At 48.8% G+C, this 14,168-nt stretch overlaps 1 protein-coding gene across 1 annotated transcript in view; it reads left to right on the top strand.

Annotated features, from left to right (window-relative positions):
• MYT1 (myelin transcription factor 1) overlaps nucleotides 1-14,168 on the top strand; it is a 110,132-nt gene that overhangs the window by 40,725 nt on the left and 55,239 nt on the right. Inside the window, exons 8-12 of the mRNA XM_056845151.1 lie at nucleotides 215-305; nucleotides 4,580-4,693; nucleotides 7,885-8,099; nucleotides 11,647-11,771; nucleotides 13,508-13,777. Of these exons, the coding sequence (XP_056701129.1) occupies nucleotides 215-305; nucleotides 4,580-4,693; nucleotides 7,885-8,099; nucleotides 11,647-11,771; nucleotides 13,508-13,777 (815 nt within the window). The remainder of the gene's footprint in view (nucleotides 1-214; nucleotides 306-4,579; nucleotides 4,694-7,884; nucleotides 8,100-11,646; nucleotides 11,772-13,507; nucleotides 13,778-14,168) is intronic.

Genomic DNA, 14,168 nt, shown 5'->3' with positions numbered 1-14,168 from the left:
TAGAATGAATTCTTGGTAGTCTTTAAGGCGCCGCTAGGCTTCTGTTTATTTTATAGAATTCTGAAGGGGGAGCTTGTGGATTTCCAAATTGTTCTCCTCTTCCATGATTCCTTCTGGGACCTCACCTTGTCTATTCTCATTTGATGGTTCTTTGAACCATGTGATTTTTTATAAAAATCTCATCATTCTCCTTCATATTCTTCTTGTTCTGAAGTCTTGGCCATGCACGAGAATGTATTAAAATGCCCAACACCCGGATGTACTGGACAGGGCCATGTGAACAGCAACCGCAATACACATCGAAGGTATGTGATTTTCATCCTATTCGTGTTTTGCAGGGACTCAACTTGGGGGGACCAATTTAAAATCCATTCAGGAAACAAGTACTGACTGAGGTCTCGGGCTTCCCTTGCATCAAATTTCTATTGTTACCTGCAATCTCTATTATTTCCTAGTCTTAAATTGCTGTAACTTATTAGTTCATTCCTGTGTCCATACATAGTGCTTGTATAATGGCAGCCCAGGCTTACCAGGTCTCATGAGATCTTGGAAGCTAAGCAGGGTTGACCCTGGTTAGCACTTGCATGGGAGACCAGTGAGGAAGTCCCAGGGTTAGCATAAGAACATGTGAAAGGCCATGCTGGATCAGACCAAGGTCCATCAAGTCCAGCCATCTGTTCATGCGGTGGCCAACTAGGTGCCTCCAGGAAGCCCAGAAACAAGATGACTGAGGCAGCATTGTCCTGCCTGTGTTCTACAGCACTTAATACAGTAGGCCTGCTCCTCTGATCCTGGAGAGAGTAGGTATGCACCATGACTAGTATCCATTTTGACTAGTAGCCATGGATAGTTCTCTCCTCCATGAACATGTCCACTCCGCTCTTAAAGCCTTCCAAGTTGGCAGCCATCACCACATCCTATGGCAGGGAGTTCCACAATTTAACTATGCATTGTGTGAAGAAATACTTCCTTTTATCTGGTTTGAATCCCTCAACCTCTGCTACGCAGAGGCAGGCAATGGCAAACCACCTCTGAGCATCTCTTGCCTTGAAAACCCTATGGGGTCTCCATAAGTCAGCTGCAACTCTATGGCATTTTCCGCTGCTACCACCATCACATTATTATTATTTATTATTTCCTTCCTGTTTCCATGCCTAAAGCTTGGGTGTGGACAGAGCCATGAGCTTTAGTAAGCTGAAAGCCCATTGGGGCTGGCTCCATTTTCTCATATTTTCTATACAGCAACTTTCTTTTACACAATAAAAATAACAATGATTACGATAACCCAGAAATATCAATAGCTTTAAAAAAATGGGTATTGAGGCTCACAGGGTCAGATTTCAAAGTAAATTTCCTGGATCTAGGTAGGTCAAGCTATAAACATTATAAATACTTTGGCTGGCACAAGGTTAGCAAATTTGCTTAATTTCTTATTCATTGTTTGTGTTGAAACCATGAAAAGAAATTGATCCGGCCTTCCTTCGTAGACTCAGACCAGAAGCCGGAAGAAAAATCAGATAGATTTGCTCAGTTAATTGAGAAGACCAATTTGGCTTTAAATGCTAGCTCGCAAGTCACGGAAAGGGAAAAATTAAGTTCCCCGCCACAGCTGATGTGCAGTCATGCTGGATTTCTCAATGTCAGCAACCTGATGGTGGCCCCACACTGTTCACCATGCCGGTGTAATTCAAGAGTAGAAAATAGTAGGAGTCCAGTGTGTGTGTTAAGTGCCATCAAGTCGCTTCCGACTCATGGCGACCCTATGAATGAAAGTCCTCCAAAATGTCCTATCTTTGACAGCCCTGCTCAGATCCTGCAAATTGAAGGCCGTGGCTTCCTTTATTGAGTCAATCCATCTCTTGTTGGGTCTTCCTCTTTTCCTGCTGCCCTCAACTTTTCCTAGGAGTCCAGTAGCACCTTAAAAACTAACAATATTTCTGGCAGGGTATGAGCTTTCGTGAGCCACAGCTCACTTCTTCAGATACAGCTAGAATGTGAGTCCATCTATCCTTAAGTGTGTGTGTGTGTGTGTGTGTGTGTTAAGTGCCATCAAGTTGCTTCCGACTCATGGCGACCCTATGAATGAAAGTCCTCCAAAATGTCCTATCTTTGACAGCCTTGCTCAGATCTTGCAAATTGAAGGCTGTGGCTTCCTTTATTGAGTCAATCCATCTCTTGTTGGGTCTTCCTCTTTTCCTGCTGCCCTCAACTTTTCCTAGCATATATGCCTTTATTGGCATATAAAAAGGAAGAACATACATTTGGAGAGTGAATTAGACAAACAATGGCAATGTAAATCTAAAAAGCAAGTCAATGACATTAGCAGGTGTGATTGGATTAGGTGTGTGATATGCAGAGGGGTAGTAGGCATAGAGAAATCAACATTGGTAATGAGACATGAATCCCAGATCTCTATTAAGTCCCAGAGAATGCATAGTCTTGAGCTTCGTGGGGCGCTGATTAAATATGCAAGAGACAGGGACCTCCCTGGAAAGTGCTTCTGAACTAGATCTGGGCTTGAGAACCAGCACCATGGTGGGATAGGGTTGCCAGCTCCAGGTTGGGAAGTTTGGGGGTGGGGCCAAATTTGGGGGTGGAGTGTGAGGAGGGCAGGGTTTGGGGAGGGGAGGGACTTCGATGCCACCTGGGGGAATGTTTTCACCTTCAGTTCTCCTGGCCAGAATTATGTTAGTCTTTAAGGCGCTACTGGACTCCTGCTCTTTTCTACCTGGAGATCAGTTATAATAGCAGATCTTGAGCCACCACCTGGAAGTTGGAAACTCTATGTTGGGATCATGTCAAGAACCTAGATTAGGTGTCCCCAGCATGGTTCCCATGGGCCCATGTCTCCTGTGGACACCATTCCAGACACCTACCAGGTCTTGATAGAAAGTGGGCGGGACCAGGTGATGCTTTTGCCTAGAAACACTTCTGATTGGGCATTGGAGGCTTGATTGGCTGTGTGTTGCTGTGGCACTACAGCAACTAGGATCTTCACTGGGTGACTGAAGGTAAGCTGAGGCAGACATTTTGTGGTTGGCTCCGCCTCCTGTGACAGCCATTTTGTGTCTACACCCACCATACTGAATCAGCATTCCAAAGATGCCTGCAGGGGTCCCCCGATCTAGATTCTCAGAACTCCAGCTGCTATGTATTATCTCACTGTCTCTGCAGAACATAAAGATTGATCATAAGTAGCCTGAATGTCTGTACCGTAAGGTCTGCTGACCTGCCAGATGTTCCCAGATGCAACCTGGGGGATTGTTTTTACCTTCAGTAGAAGGCGTGGAGAAATTAGCATTGGTAATGAGACAGGAATGCCAGATCGCTATTCAATCCAGGAGAATGCATAGTCTTGAGTTTCATTATTAGTTATAATTAAGCAGTCTCGCTTTCTAATCTCCTTTTTAAATCCCTTTGTAAGAGAACTGCTACTCTTAAATCAGCAACTGAGTGTCCTGGAAGGTTAAAATGTTCCCCCATTGGTTTCTGAATGTTGTAGTTTCTGATGTCAGACTTATGTCCATAGATTAGATAGATCGATGGATCGATCTTGGGAAGCAGTCATGGCTCAATGGTAGAGTATCTGCTTGGCATGCAGAAGATTCAGCCCTTGGTATCTCCCGTTAAAGGACCAGGTAGTATGTGACGTGAAAGACCTCCGCCCGAGACCCTGGAGAGCCGCTGCCAGTCTGAGTGGACAATAATGACTTTGATGGACCAAGGGTCTGTTTCAGTATAAGGCAGCTTCGTGTGTTAAGGTTCATGGGTAGATAGATAGATACTGTGGTCATAACTGACCATTTTTGTCCTGGATCCTGGAAGCGTTTATTGCCTGCCCAAAATAAAAGGTTTTGTGGCTACCATTAAAATGCTGGACAACAGCAATCAGGAAGCTCTGGGTTTCAAGGACAGCTGGTGTAGGGAAGTGGCGATGAGATATGTCCAGATGCATCTCACCTCTGCCATGAACAGACCAGGCAGCCAAGTGCAACCCTGGACTTCCTTGATGGTCTCCCATCCAAGTATTAACCATGTCCAACCCTACTTAGCTTCCAAGATCTGACAAGACTGGGCTGGCCTGGACCATCTAGGCATTTCAAGGCAAGAGAGAGACAGAGGTGGTTTGCCATTGCCTGCCTCTCCGTAGCAACCCTGGGCTTCTTTGATGGTCTCCCATCCACCTACCACCCAGGGATGACCCTGCTTAGCTTTTGAGATCTGACGAGATCAGTCTAGCCTGGACCATCCAGGTAGGGCAGATGGTTTGCTGTTGCCTGCCTCTGCTTAGCAACCCTGGACTTCCTTGGAGGTCTCCCATCCAAGTACTAACCATGTCCAACCATGCTTAGCTTCCAAGATCTGGGCTAGCCTGGACCATCTAGGTCAGGATCTAAGTGCAATACCAAGATAATAATACTGACCCACACTGCAGGGGTGTGGTAAGGATCACAATGATGTCTGTACAGTACTTTAAACACTCAGAGGTGTTATATAAATATTGATTATCGGTGTGCTAATTTTTCTGTCTTTCCTTTCTTCTCCTCTCACTTTATTCGCTGCTCCTACCCTCCCACAGTTTATCTGGATGCCCCATCGCCGCAGCTGAGAAACTAGCCAAATCTCACGAGAAACAGCCGCCGACAACTGGCGACCCTTCAAAGAATAGCTCAAATTCTGATCGGATACTCAGGTAATTGGGACCTGCCAAAACAGCTCCCCAGTGGCACGGTCCTCTCCCCCGCCCGGTTGTTCCCCTATCCCCCAACAATCATTCTCACATCTCTGCGGGGGGAGCATTTTGCCACCGCGACTGCCGGTTCTGGCGTCTCTTTCCCCCGCTGATGCTTTCCTTTACTGTCAAATGTCTTTCCCGGTGGTTGGAATTTAATTGATGCTCTCAGGCGGGTCACGCAGGACGACGGCTGGCTTTTGTAGCACCAATTAATGCCGAGCCAACAGGCCAAAAGGGTTTTTAACAGCGCAGCCGGCGGCTTCCATACTGATTACGCGGCAGTGCAAACAACCAGAGAATTACAGCCATTATATTAACATTATAGGCAGGGGGAGGGACGGCAGGGCCGCTATCCAGTTTTCCACTTCCAGTAATACGTTAACACATCCTTAGGGCCACCAGTGTCTCACGCTGCGTGGCTTTCGGGACTTGGCCTTTGCAACCAAATTACTAGTGATCAGATGGTTTAATATGCTGCCTCTCCATTCCCCCAGTGTGTCAGATGACAGCAGATTGCCCCCCACACACACACTAGAAAGGAGCCCCATGCACAGAGGGGTAAGCTGCAGTACTGCAGTCCAAGCTCTGCTCATAACCTGAATTCGATCCCGACGGAAGTCGGTTTCAGGTAGCTGGATTGAGGTTGACTCAGCCTTCCATCCTTCCGAGATCAGTAAAATGAGTACCCAGCTAGCTGGGGGTAAAGTGTAGATGACGGGGGGAAGGCAGTGGCAAACCACCCCGTAAACACAGTCTGCCTAATAAACGTCGGGATGTGACGTCCCCCCATGGGTCAGTAATGACCCAGTGCTTGCACCTTTACTTTTTACACACTAGAAAGCTGCCTCCAATGCATTTGGGGGGGGGTGCATTCATGAAATCAAACCCCTTCGGTACATGCAAGGACAATGTGCTGTCTGCCTAATAAACGACGGGATGTGACGTCCCCCCCATGGGTCAGTAATGACCCAGTGCTTGCACAGGGGACTACCTTTACTTTTTACACACTAGAAAGCTGCCTCCAATGCATTTGGGGGGGGCGTGCATTTATGAAATCAAACCCCTTCGGTACATGCAAGGACAATGTGCTGTCAACAGGGAGTACAAAGATTTCGAATTACACTAAGCCAGTGAGGCTTAGTTGCCAGTGAGGCTCCACCCATAGCCACATTCATCCACGCTCAATCAAGTGAGCACCTGGAGAAATAGTGTGTGTGTGGGCAGGGTTATGGTGCTGATGCTGTGATATCACTTCCAGGTAATGTCACCTGGAAGGACATTACAGTAGGGGTGCCAACCTCAACGTTGGGCCTGGAGATCTCCTGGGATTACAACTGATCTCCAGACTATAGAGATCAGTTCCCCTGGAGGAAATGGCTGCTTTCGAAGGCGGACTCTATGTAGAATTGAAAACCTCCAGGTACTAGCTGGAGATCTCCTGCTATTACAATTGATCTCCAGCTGATAGAGATCAGTTCACCTGGAGAAAATGGCCACTTTGGCAATTGGACTCTATGGCATTGAAGCCCCTCACCCCCAAACACCACCTTCCTCAGGCTCTGCCCCAAAAATCTCCCGCCGGTGGCAAAGAGGGATCTAGTAGCACTAACTCTTGGACACTACACCCTGTGGAGGTCCTTCCCAAGCTCCACCCCTCAGATCTTCAGGAATATCCTAACCTGGAGTAGGCAACCCTACATAACCCTACATCAATCCATGGATCAGCTTCAGAGGTGTGGACTCTGTGGCATCTCATCCTTGCTGAGTTCCTTCCCCTCCCCAAATGCCACCTTCCCCAGCTACTGCCCCCAAATCTCCAGAAAATTCAGATTCAGACACCTTTATTGGCATAGTAAAATAGCAACAAGGGAACATAAATACAGGCCCCCGCAAGGATTCACAAACAACCACTGACCAAAACTCAGCCATCAAGTTAAAACACTTCAATCTAAAAACCATAACAATACACTCATCCAGCCAGCGGATATGAACTACAGCGAACACCGGCACCCTTCCAGTTGATGTTGCCCAGTGCCTACAAATTACCTCGGTTGGTTTTAAGCTGTTAATTTATTCTTTACCCTCTTATTTTTATTTTTGATGACAATCATCAGAAACTCTGCCACATGTTCGGTGACAGCAGGTCTCTTGGCCTCTAATAAAAATTTGATGCCATCATGTGTTAAATTTTTTAAAGGCGTAATGTGAGGATTGATTAATTCTAGACGTTGTTTATGATACAAGGGACAGTACAAAAGGATATGCTCAACTAATTCCCAATCCAAATTTGGCAACCCTTCCTCCATTTCCACCTTCCTTCCCTACCTTGAATTGGCCCAGACTTTCTCTCGGCACGGTTCTAATACTGGAAGTGAGCTGGAATTAGACAATGTGCGTGCCTGAAGAAAAAGAGTAGGGTTGTGCGGGGAAAAAAAATTCGGTAAATTTCAGGTTCGGGTTTATTGGGCCCAATTTTTTTCAGTAAACCTGGAATAAGCCGAATACCCCTACCAGTGAAGGGGTATTTTGGCTTTATTTTGGGCTTGCACCCCTCCTCCATAGAGAAGCATGGTAAAGTTGACAATGCTTCTCTATGGAGGGGGTCGACCCCTTTGTGACACCATAAAATTGGACCCCTATCCCAAACTTTACCAAACTTTGGGGTTCATGCAAGGAGAGTCCCTTGAAGCTACCCCAAAATTTGGGAACTCTACCTCCAAAAATGCCTCCCACAGAGCTCATTTTTAAAAAAAAATCCCATAGGGAAAAGCCTGGGGAAAAGCAAAAGCCGAAAAAAGCCAGATACCTATTTGGCTGATTCGAGTGATCAGCTATCCGGCTTCAGCTTTATTCCCAGGTTTTGGTATTCGGTAAAACCAAAACCCAAATATTGCCGAAACGGCTAGAAGGAAACTCTTTTGATTTCATTCGACTTTCAGGCTAAACATACCCAGCTCCTTCAATCTTCCCTCATAAGCCTTGGTCTCATAAGACTTGGTCTCCTACTCCTCTGAGGAGACCAGGGTTCAAGTAGAGTTACTAACCTCAAGGTAGGGCCTAGAGTTCTCCCAGAATTACCACCAATCTAGAATGGAAATGTTTTAGGAAAGTGTTGTTGATGTTTTTTCTTATTTCCTCCATCTCCCTAGGCCTATGTGCTTTGTGAAGCAACTGGAGGTGCCTCAGTACGGGAGCTACAGGCCGAATATGGTTCCCACCACGCCAAGGGCCAACTTGGCCAAGGAGCTGGAGAAGTACTCCAAGGTCACCTTCGATTATGCAAGTTTTGATGCTCAGGTTTTTGGCAAACGCATGCTTGCCCCAAAGATTCAGACTAGCGAAACCTCACCTAAAGCCTTTAAATGTAAGTTGGGGCTGGTTGTGGATGGTGCTTTAGAATGTCTTGCGTTGTGTGTTGCTTCTTGAGAGCCAGCGTGGTGTAGTGAGAGTCTAAGCAGAGCTGCAGAGTCTAATCTGGTGAACCGGGTTGGTTTCCCCACTCCTCCACATGAAGCCTGCTGGGTGATCTGGGGCCAGTCACAGTTCTCTCAGAACTCTCTCAGCCTCACCTACCTCACAAGTTGTCTGCTGTGGGGAGAGGAAGGGAAGGGGATTGTAAGCCAGCGTGGTGTAGTGGTTAAGAACGGTGATTTGGAGCGGTGGACTCTGATCTGGAAAACTGGGTTTGATTCCCCACTCCTCCACATGAGCAGCGTGAGGCTAATCTGGTGAACCAGGGTGGTTTCCCCACTCTTCCACGTAAAGTCAGCTGGGTGACCTTGGGCTAGTCACACTCTCTCAGCCCCACCTGGGCTCTAATTTCAGGAGATCTCCGGCCACCACCTGGAGGCTGGCAACGCTAGGCAACTAATGCTACTGGTAGAAGGCCTCCCGCCATAGCAGGAGGCTTGGCAGCTCTAATACTCATCTGGCTGGCTTTGGAAAAAGATTAGACATTGTCCAGGGTCGCCCTCCCGTCCGGGCTCCCGGGACGTCCCACCCAACCCCAGCAGAAGAGGCAACCACCGGGAAGGGGAAGACCGACCCCCAGAGCTCCACTCACCTGAGAGGAAGCCTGGGGTCCCTACAGGCGACTGGCAGCCGGATTCTCCGCCCCACACACCCCAACAACCCCCACACCCCTACAACACCCCTCCGCCCCTACAACCCCCAGGCTGACAGGAGGGTCAGGGCCCCATGGAGCCGTCGGAAGGCCCACTCATCAGCTGAGGGGCGGGGAAAGGGGGACGGAGGTACACCTCCGAGGCACTGAGACCCCAGGGCGGCAGCGGGGCAAATCAGGCTACAGCCCCCAGCCATCGCGGGGAAGCAGTGAGGGAGGCGGGAAAGGGAACGGAAGCTGGGAGACGGCACCCGAGAGGGGGAAGACTAACCCCGGACAGGACAAACCCAGAGGGGAGGGAAGAGCGAGGGCGGGGCAAGGACGAGGTCCCCGCCCTCCGGGGAGACTCTCCAACCAAGGAGAGGAGGGGACACAGGGAGAGGCTTTTGTAGCCTCTGATTGGGACACGGGTAGGGTGGAGCCATCCATCGGGGGATGTATAAAGCAGAGGGATGAGGGGGCTGGCTGACTATTACTCTCATCACTTCCTGAGAGCTAACAAGCTGGCCGGCTCAGGGGAGGAAGGTTCGTCCTCCTCTTCTGAGTGGTCTGAGGCTGAGGAAATCCTACCTGTGAGGGCGTCGGCCAGGACAGGCGGGGCCCAGACAGGGGAAGCCCCTCTTGAAGGTGCAGCAGCACCAGAGAGGACGCGACAGACATGTTAATGGGAGATCATGGGGAACAATGGGAGAAGACTCGTGCTCATCTAGGGGACCTCCCAGAGGCATTTGGCAGCTCAGGAAGCTTGGCTGGTAGGACTGATCCAGCAGAACAATTGCCGTGCAGCAGGAGGAGGAGGAGGAGGAGGAGGAGGTTTTTATACCCCCTTTTCTCTACCTTTAAGGAGTCTCAAAGCAGCTTAGAAGAAGAAGAAAAGTTTGTCTTTATATGCCAACTTTCTCTACCACTTAAGGAAGAATCAAACCGGCTTACAATTGCCTTCCTCTCCCCACAACAGACACCTTGTGAGGCAGGTGGGGCTGAGAGAGTTTGGAGAGAACTGTGACTAGCCCAAGGTCACCCAAATAGCTTCATGTGGAGGAGAGGGGAAACAAATCCAGTTCGCCAGATTAGCCTCCACCGCTCCTATGGAGGAGTGGGGAATCAAACCCGGTTCTCCAGATCAGAGTCCACTGCTCCAAACCACCGATTTTTACTACTACACCACGCTGGCTCTCTGCACGGTGGTCCCAAGCCAAATTGGGCCCTGGTGTGTCTGGGAACTCAGTCCCCTCATGTCATATTTGGCTATGCAAAAATCAGAGGTTCCCCAGAGCTAGAGTTGCTGGCGTCCAGCGGGAGAGTGGGAGGACAAAGGCTTTGAGGGAACCATCCCTCGACTACACAACATAATTTCCAGGGCTTTCCCAGAAGGGACGCCAGTGGAATCTTGAACGCCATGTCGTCGATTCTGGATTCAGAAATGATGTCTTGACATTGAGCAATGGTGATTTCCCCCTCCCCCGACATTTTCCCCTCCTCCAGCCTACCAAGCGGCGGTGGGGCTCAGGGGGTCGTCAGCTGGTGGTCTTCTGCTTTAGCAGGAGGCCTGGCAGCCCTGCCCTGACCCAACGCTGGCCAAATGGAATATCTAGTTTGGGTTAACCAAGCCTTTGTATTGGGCAAGTGTGCCAAAAGGATCAGTTCCTTTGGTCCAAAGTAATAAAGGTGTCGGTGGCCAGTTTGTGGTGCGTAGTGACTATTTCACAGGGATCATTCCTAAAACGCAGATCCCATTCCAGTGCAAAAGGAGCACCTGTATGCAAATAAGCATTTAGGCATAACTTGCTTATAACTTTCATCATTTCTTCAAAGCGGCCGTTAAATAATAAACTACAGATAGAGTAACAGCCTTCTCTTTACCAGACAGCAGATAGATTAAATGATAGTTGTGAGAACAATCAGGAGAATGTGAAATCAATGGGGTAATAAGAGCTTATAGAAGAACATAGATCACAACGAGGGTTGGCAAGTGCCAGGTGGTAGCGGGCTAACCCCCGCCAATCCACCTGGCTGCCTACCGACCAGCTGAGGGTCGGCGGGCAATGCGCTCAGGCACGCCTGCCCGCGGTGCCATGTCACTTCCAGTTTACACCCGGAAGCACTGCATCACAAGGGGCCATTGACCACTCAAACCCCCAGTTTGAGTGGTAAAAGGCCCCTTGCAATGAGGCACTTCCGGGTGTAAATGCATTGCAAGGGGCCTTTTACCACTCAAACTGGGGGTTTGAGTGGTAAACGGCCCCTTTCGATGCATTTTACTCCCGGAAGTGCCACATCGCGGCCAACCTTTTACCGCTCAAACTCCCAGTGGTAAAGGCCCCTTGCAATGCGGCACTTCCAGGTGTAAACCGGAAGTAACGCAATCACATTGGTGCGGCCGTGCGCGCACGCGATCCCACCTCACCTCCACCCCAAAAACCTCCAGCCGGAGGAGAGGGGGGACCTGGTAAGCCTAATCACAGCTGAATAAAAATGGGATCATTCCTAATATCAATGGTTTTTCTTTGCACTTCAGCCTTGCATGTATTAAAGCAAGGGTCCCCAGCCTTTTTGAGATTGTGGGCCCGTTTGGGATTCTGACACAGCATGGTGGGGGCAGCAACAAAAGGGCTGCCACAAAAGGGCTGCCACAGCTTAACTTTAGTAAGAGTGTCCTTTTGCTGCCACCATGCGTCACCCCCCCTGTGTTCCTCCCTTTTTGCAGCCAAACCTTTTCCAAAGGCCTCTTCCCCCGGCCACAGTCCCTCGAGCAGTTACGTGAAGAGCACTTCGTCTTCGTCCACAGGCTTCGACTACTCCCACGACGCCGAGGCCGCGCACATGGCGGCCACCGCCATCTTGAACCTCTCCACCCGCTGCTGGGAAATGCCTGAAAATCTCAGCACCAAGCAACAAGATCTCCCCAGCAAGGTCAGGATGAGCTCCGTCACCCTATTTGAGATTTGCGGGGGAGGGAGGTGGCCCAGTTTGGTGATTCCTATGAAAGCTGAAAGAGAGTTAATGATCGGGTGTGTGTATAAAGTCCCATCAATTCGCAGCTGACTTATGGCAATCCCATAAAATTAAAATAACAGCAAATATATAGAATCACAGAATCATAGAGTTGGAAGGGACCACCAGGGTCATCTAGTCCAACCCCATGCACAATGCAGGAAATTTACAACTGCCCTCCCCCCACACACCCCAGTGACCCCCACTACATGCCCAGAAGATGGCCAAGGTGCCCTCCCTCTCATCATCTGCTTAAGGTTATAGAATCAGCATTGCTGACAGATGGCCATCTAGCCTCTGCTTAAAAACCTCCAGGGAAGGAGAGCTCACCACCTCCGGAGGAAGCCTGTTCCACTGAGGAACCGCTCCAGCTGTTAGAAAATTCTTCCTAATGTCTAGATATAAGTTTTAATATGGTGCACAGTATAGTTAAAAGCACAGGACCTTTAGTATAGGCTAACTATTCCCAATAGATAAATACATATAACACATACACAGTTGATGTATATCCATACAATGACCATCTAGGACAAAACTAGGACCAGACGCATTTCGGCCTCATATAGGCCTTCCTCAATGGTCATACATAAAATTATAATATAGTACATATCCTAGCATATTCAATCTCATAATACAAGGAGACAAGTATATAAAAGCCCTTTTGTTTTATGTGGCTTTGTGTAAAAATATTTATTCCATTTACATTAGAACATGGCTCACATCTCACACCTTGTATATAATGTCAGGCTTCTAAGGATGTGTATACATCAACAAGTGTGAAAGACAGAATGGCCATACACATCCTTAGAAGAGACTGTAAGTAGCTTTTGGAATCTCTGGAAACCCTATGGCAGAACTATAGAGTCTGTAGCAATTCCTAGAGCTACCTACCATCACTTCTGGGCTTTCCCCGGAAGTGACATCATCAAACCCACACCACCGGTATTTTTGTTTCCCTATTTCCCCCCGCTGCCATTTGGAGCAGCGGTGGGCCATGGGTGCTTGGGGCAGGGGATGCCCAGTCCTGACAGGGGCAACAACATCCCTAGTAGGTAGGGTTGCCAAGTCCCCCAACTCCTCCCGCAGGAGGTTTTTGGGGCAGGGCTGGGGTGACAATCCTGTGCTTGCGGTGGCACGCAATACGATTACATCACTTCCAGGTTAACCCTGGAAGCTCCGCATCACTTTAGCACTCAACCCCCGCCCCCAAATGCTAGTGTTTTGGGGGTTTGAGTGCTAAAGCGTCCCATTGCAATGCGGCGCTTCCAGGGTAAATCTGGAAATGACGTAATTGTGTCACACGCAGCCATGCACATATGTGATCCCCTCTCCGAGCTGGCCGATGACAACCTGGCTACCCCAATAGTAGGCAACCCTACTAGTAGATCTTTTTTGTTTGTTTGAATTGAGTTTTTATATTTTGTAATGTATATTTTGTAATGTATATTTTTGAGTCTTAGAGAGAAAGGCGCACTTTAAACAAAGTAAATAAAAAAGCAAAAATAAAATAAGCTGTGCAATCCAGCACGCCACACAGGGAGAGAGATGAGAGTGCCCCCTGGCACTGCCAGGAGAACTGGTCACTCCATCAAGGCAGGGAACCGAACGCTGTGACATCATGCAAGCGGTCAAAGCTGTTGCTTTGTTCATTTCAGTCAATGGACATCGAGGTGGACGAAAATGGGACTTTGGACTTAAGCATGAACAAGCACCGCAAACGCGAGTGCGCCTTCCCCAGCAGCAGCAGCTGCAGCAGTAGCCCCAGCATCAAATCCCCAGATGTCTCCCAACGCCAAAACAGCACCAGTGCCACAAGCAGCACCATGACCTCACCCCAGTCCAGCCACGCGTCCCGGCAGGACGAGTGGGATGGCCCCATCGACTACACCAAACCAAACCGGCAGCGGGAAGAGGAGCCGGAAGAGGTGAGCAGTTATGGGGGGAGGGCGAAGGCAACCCGTGCAAATCTGAGGTTCAGTTTTATTAACTCAGATTATAGCAGCACTTCGTCGATCTGTCTATAGACTGTAGGCAGAAGCCATTTATGCAGGGGAAATTTGTGCTGGATTTGCTGCTCTGCAGATGCACAGTTTTCTGATCCGCATTCTCAACACTGTATGCATGGGGGCTTTTTGCTCCTAAGATTTTTTTTTTGCTTTAAAGTGCTATTTTAGTAAAAATAGCTAAAATAGTTAACAGAAATGAAGGGGGGGTGACAGCTGGCTTCCTTCCCAAGATCTTTACACTTGCTGCTGAAACTGACCAGAGAGACCAGAAAGGAAGCCTTTGAGGCTGTGGGGGGCAGGAGGGCGGGGA

Source organism: Euleptes europaea, chromosome 2 (genome assembly GCF_029931775.1).
Source record: "Euleptes europaea isolate rEulEur1 chromosome 2, rEulEur1.hap1, whole genome shotgun sequence".
NCBI classification, from domain to species: Eukaryota; Metazoa; Chordata; class Lepidosauria; order Squamata; family Sphaerodactylidae; genus Euleptes; species Euleptes europaea.
Note: the sequence above shows the minus strand (reverse complement) of the source record. Positions and strands in the feature narration are given on the sequence as shown.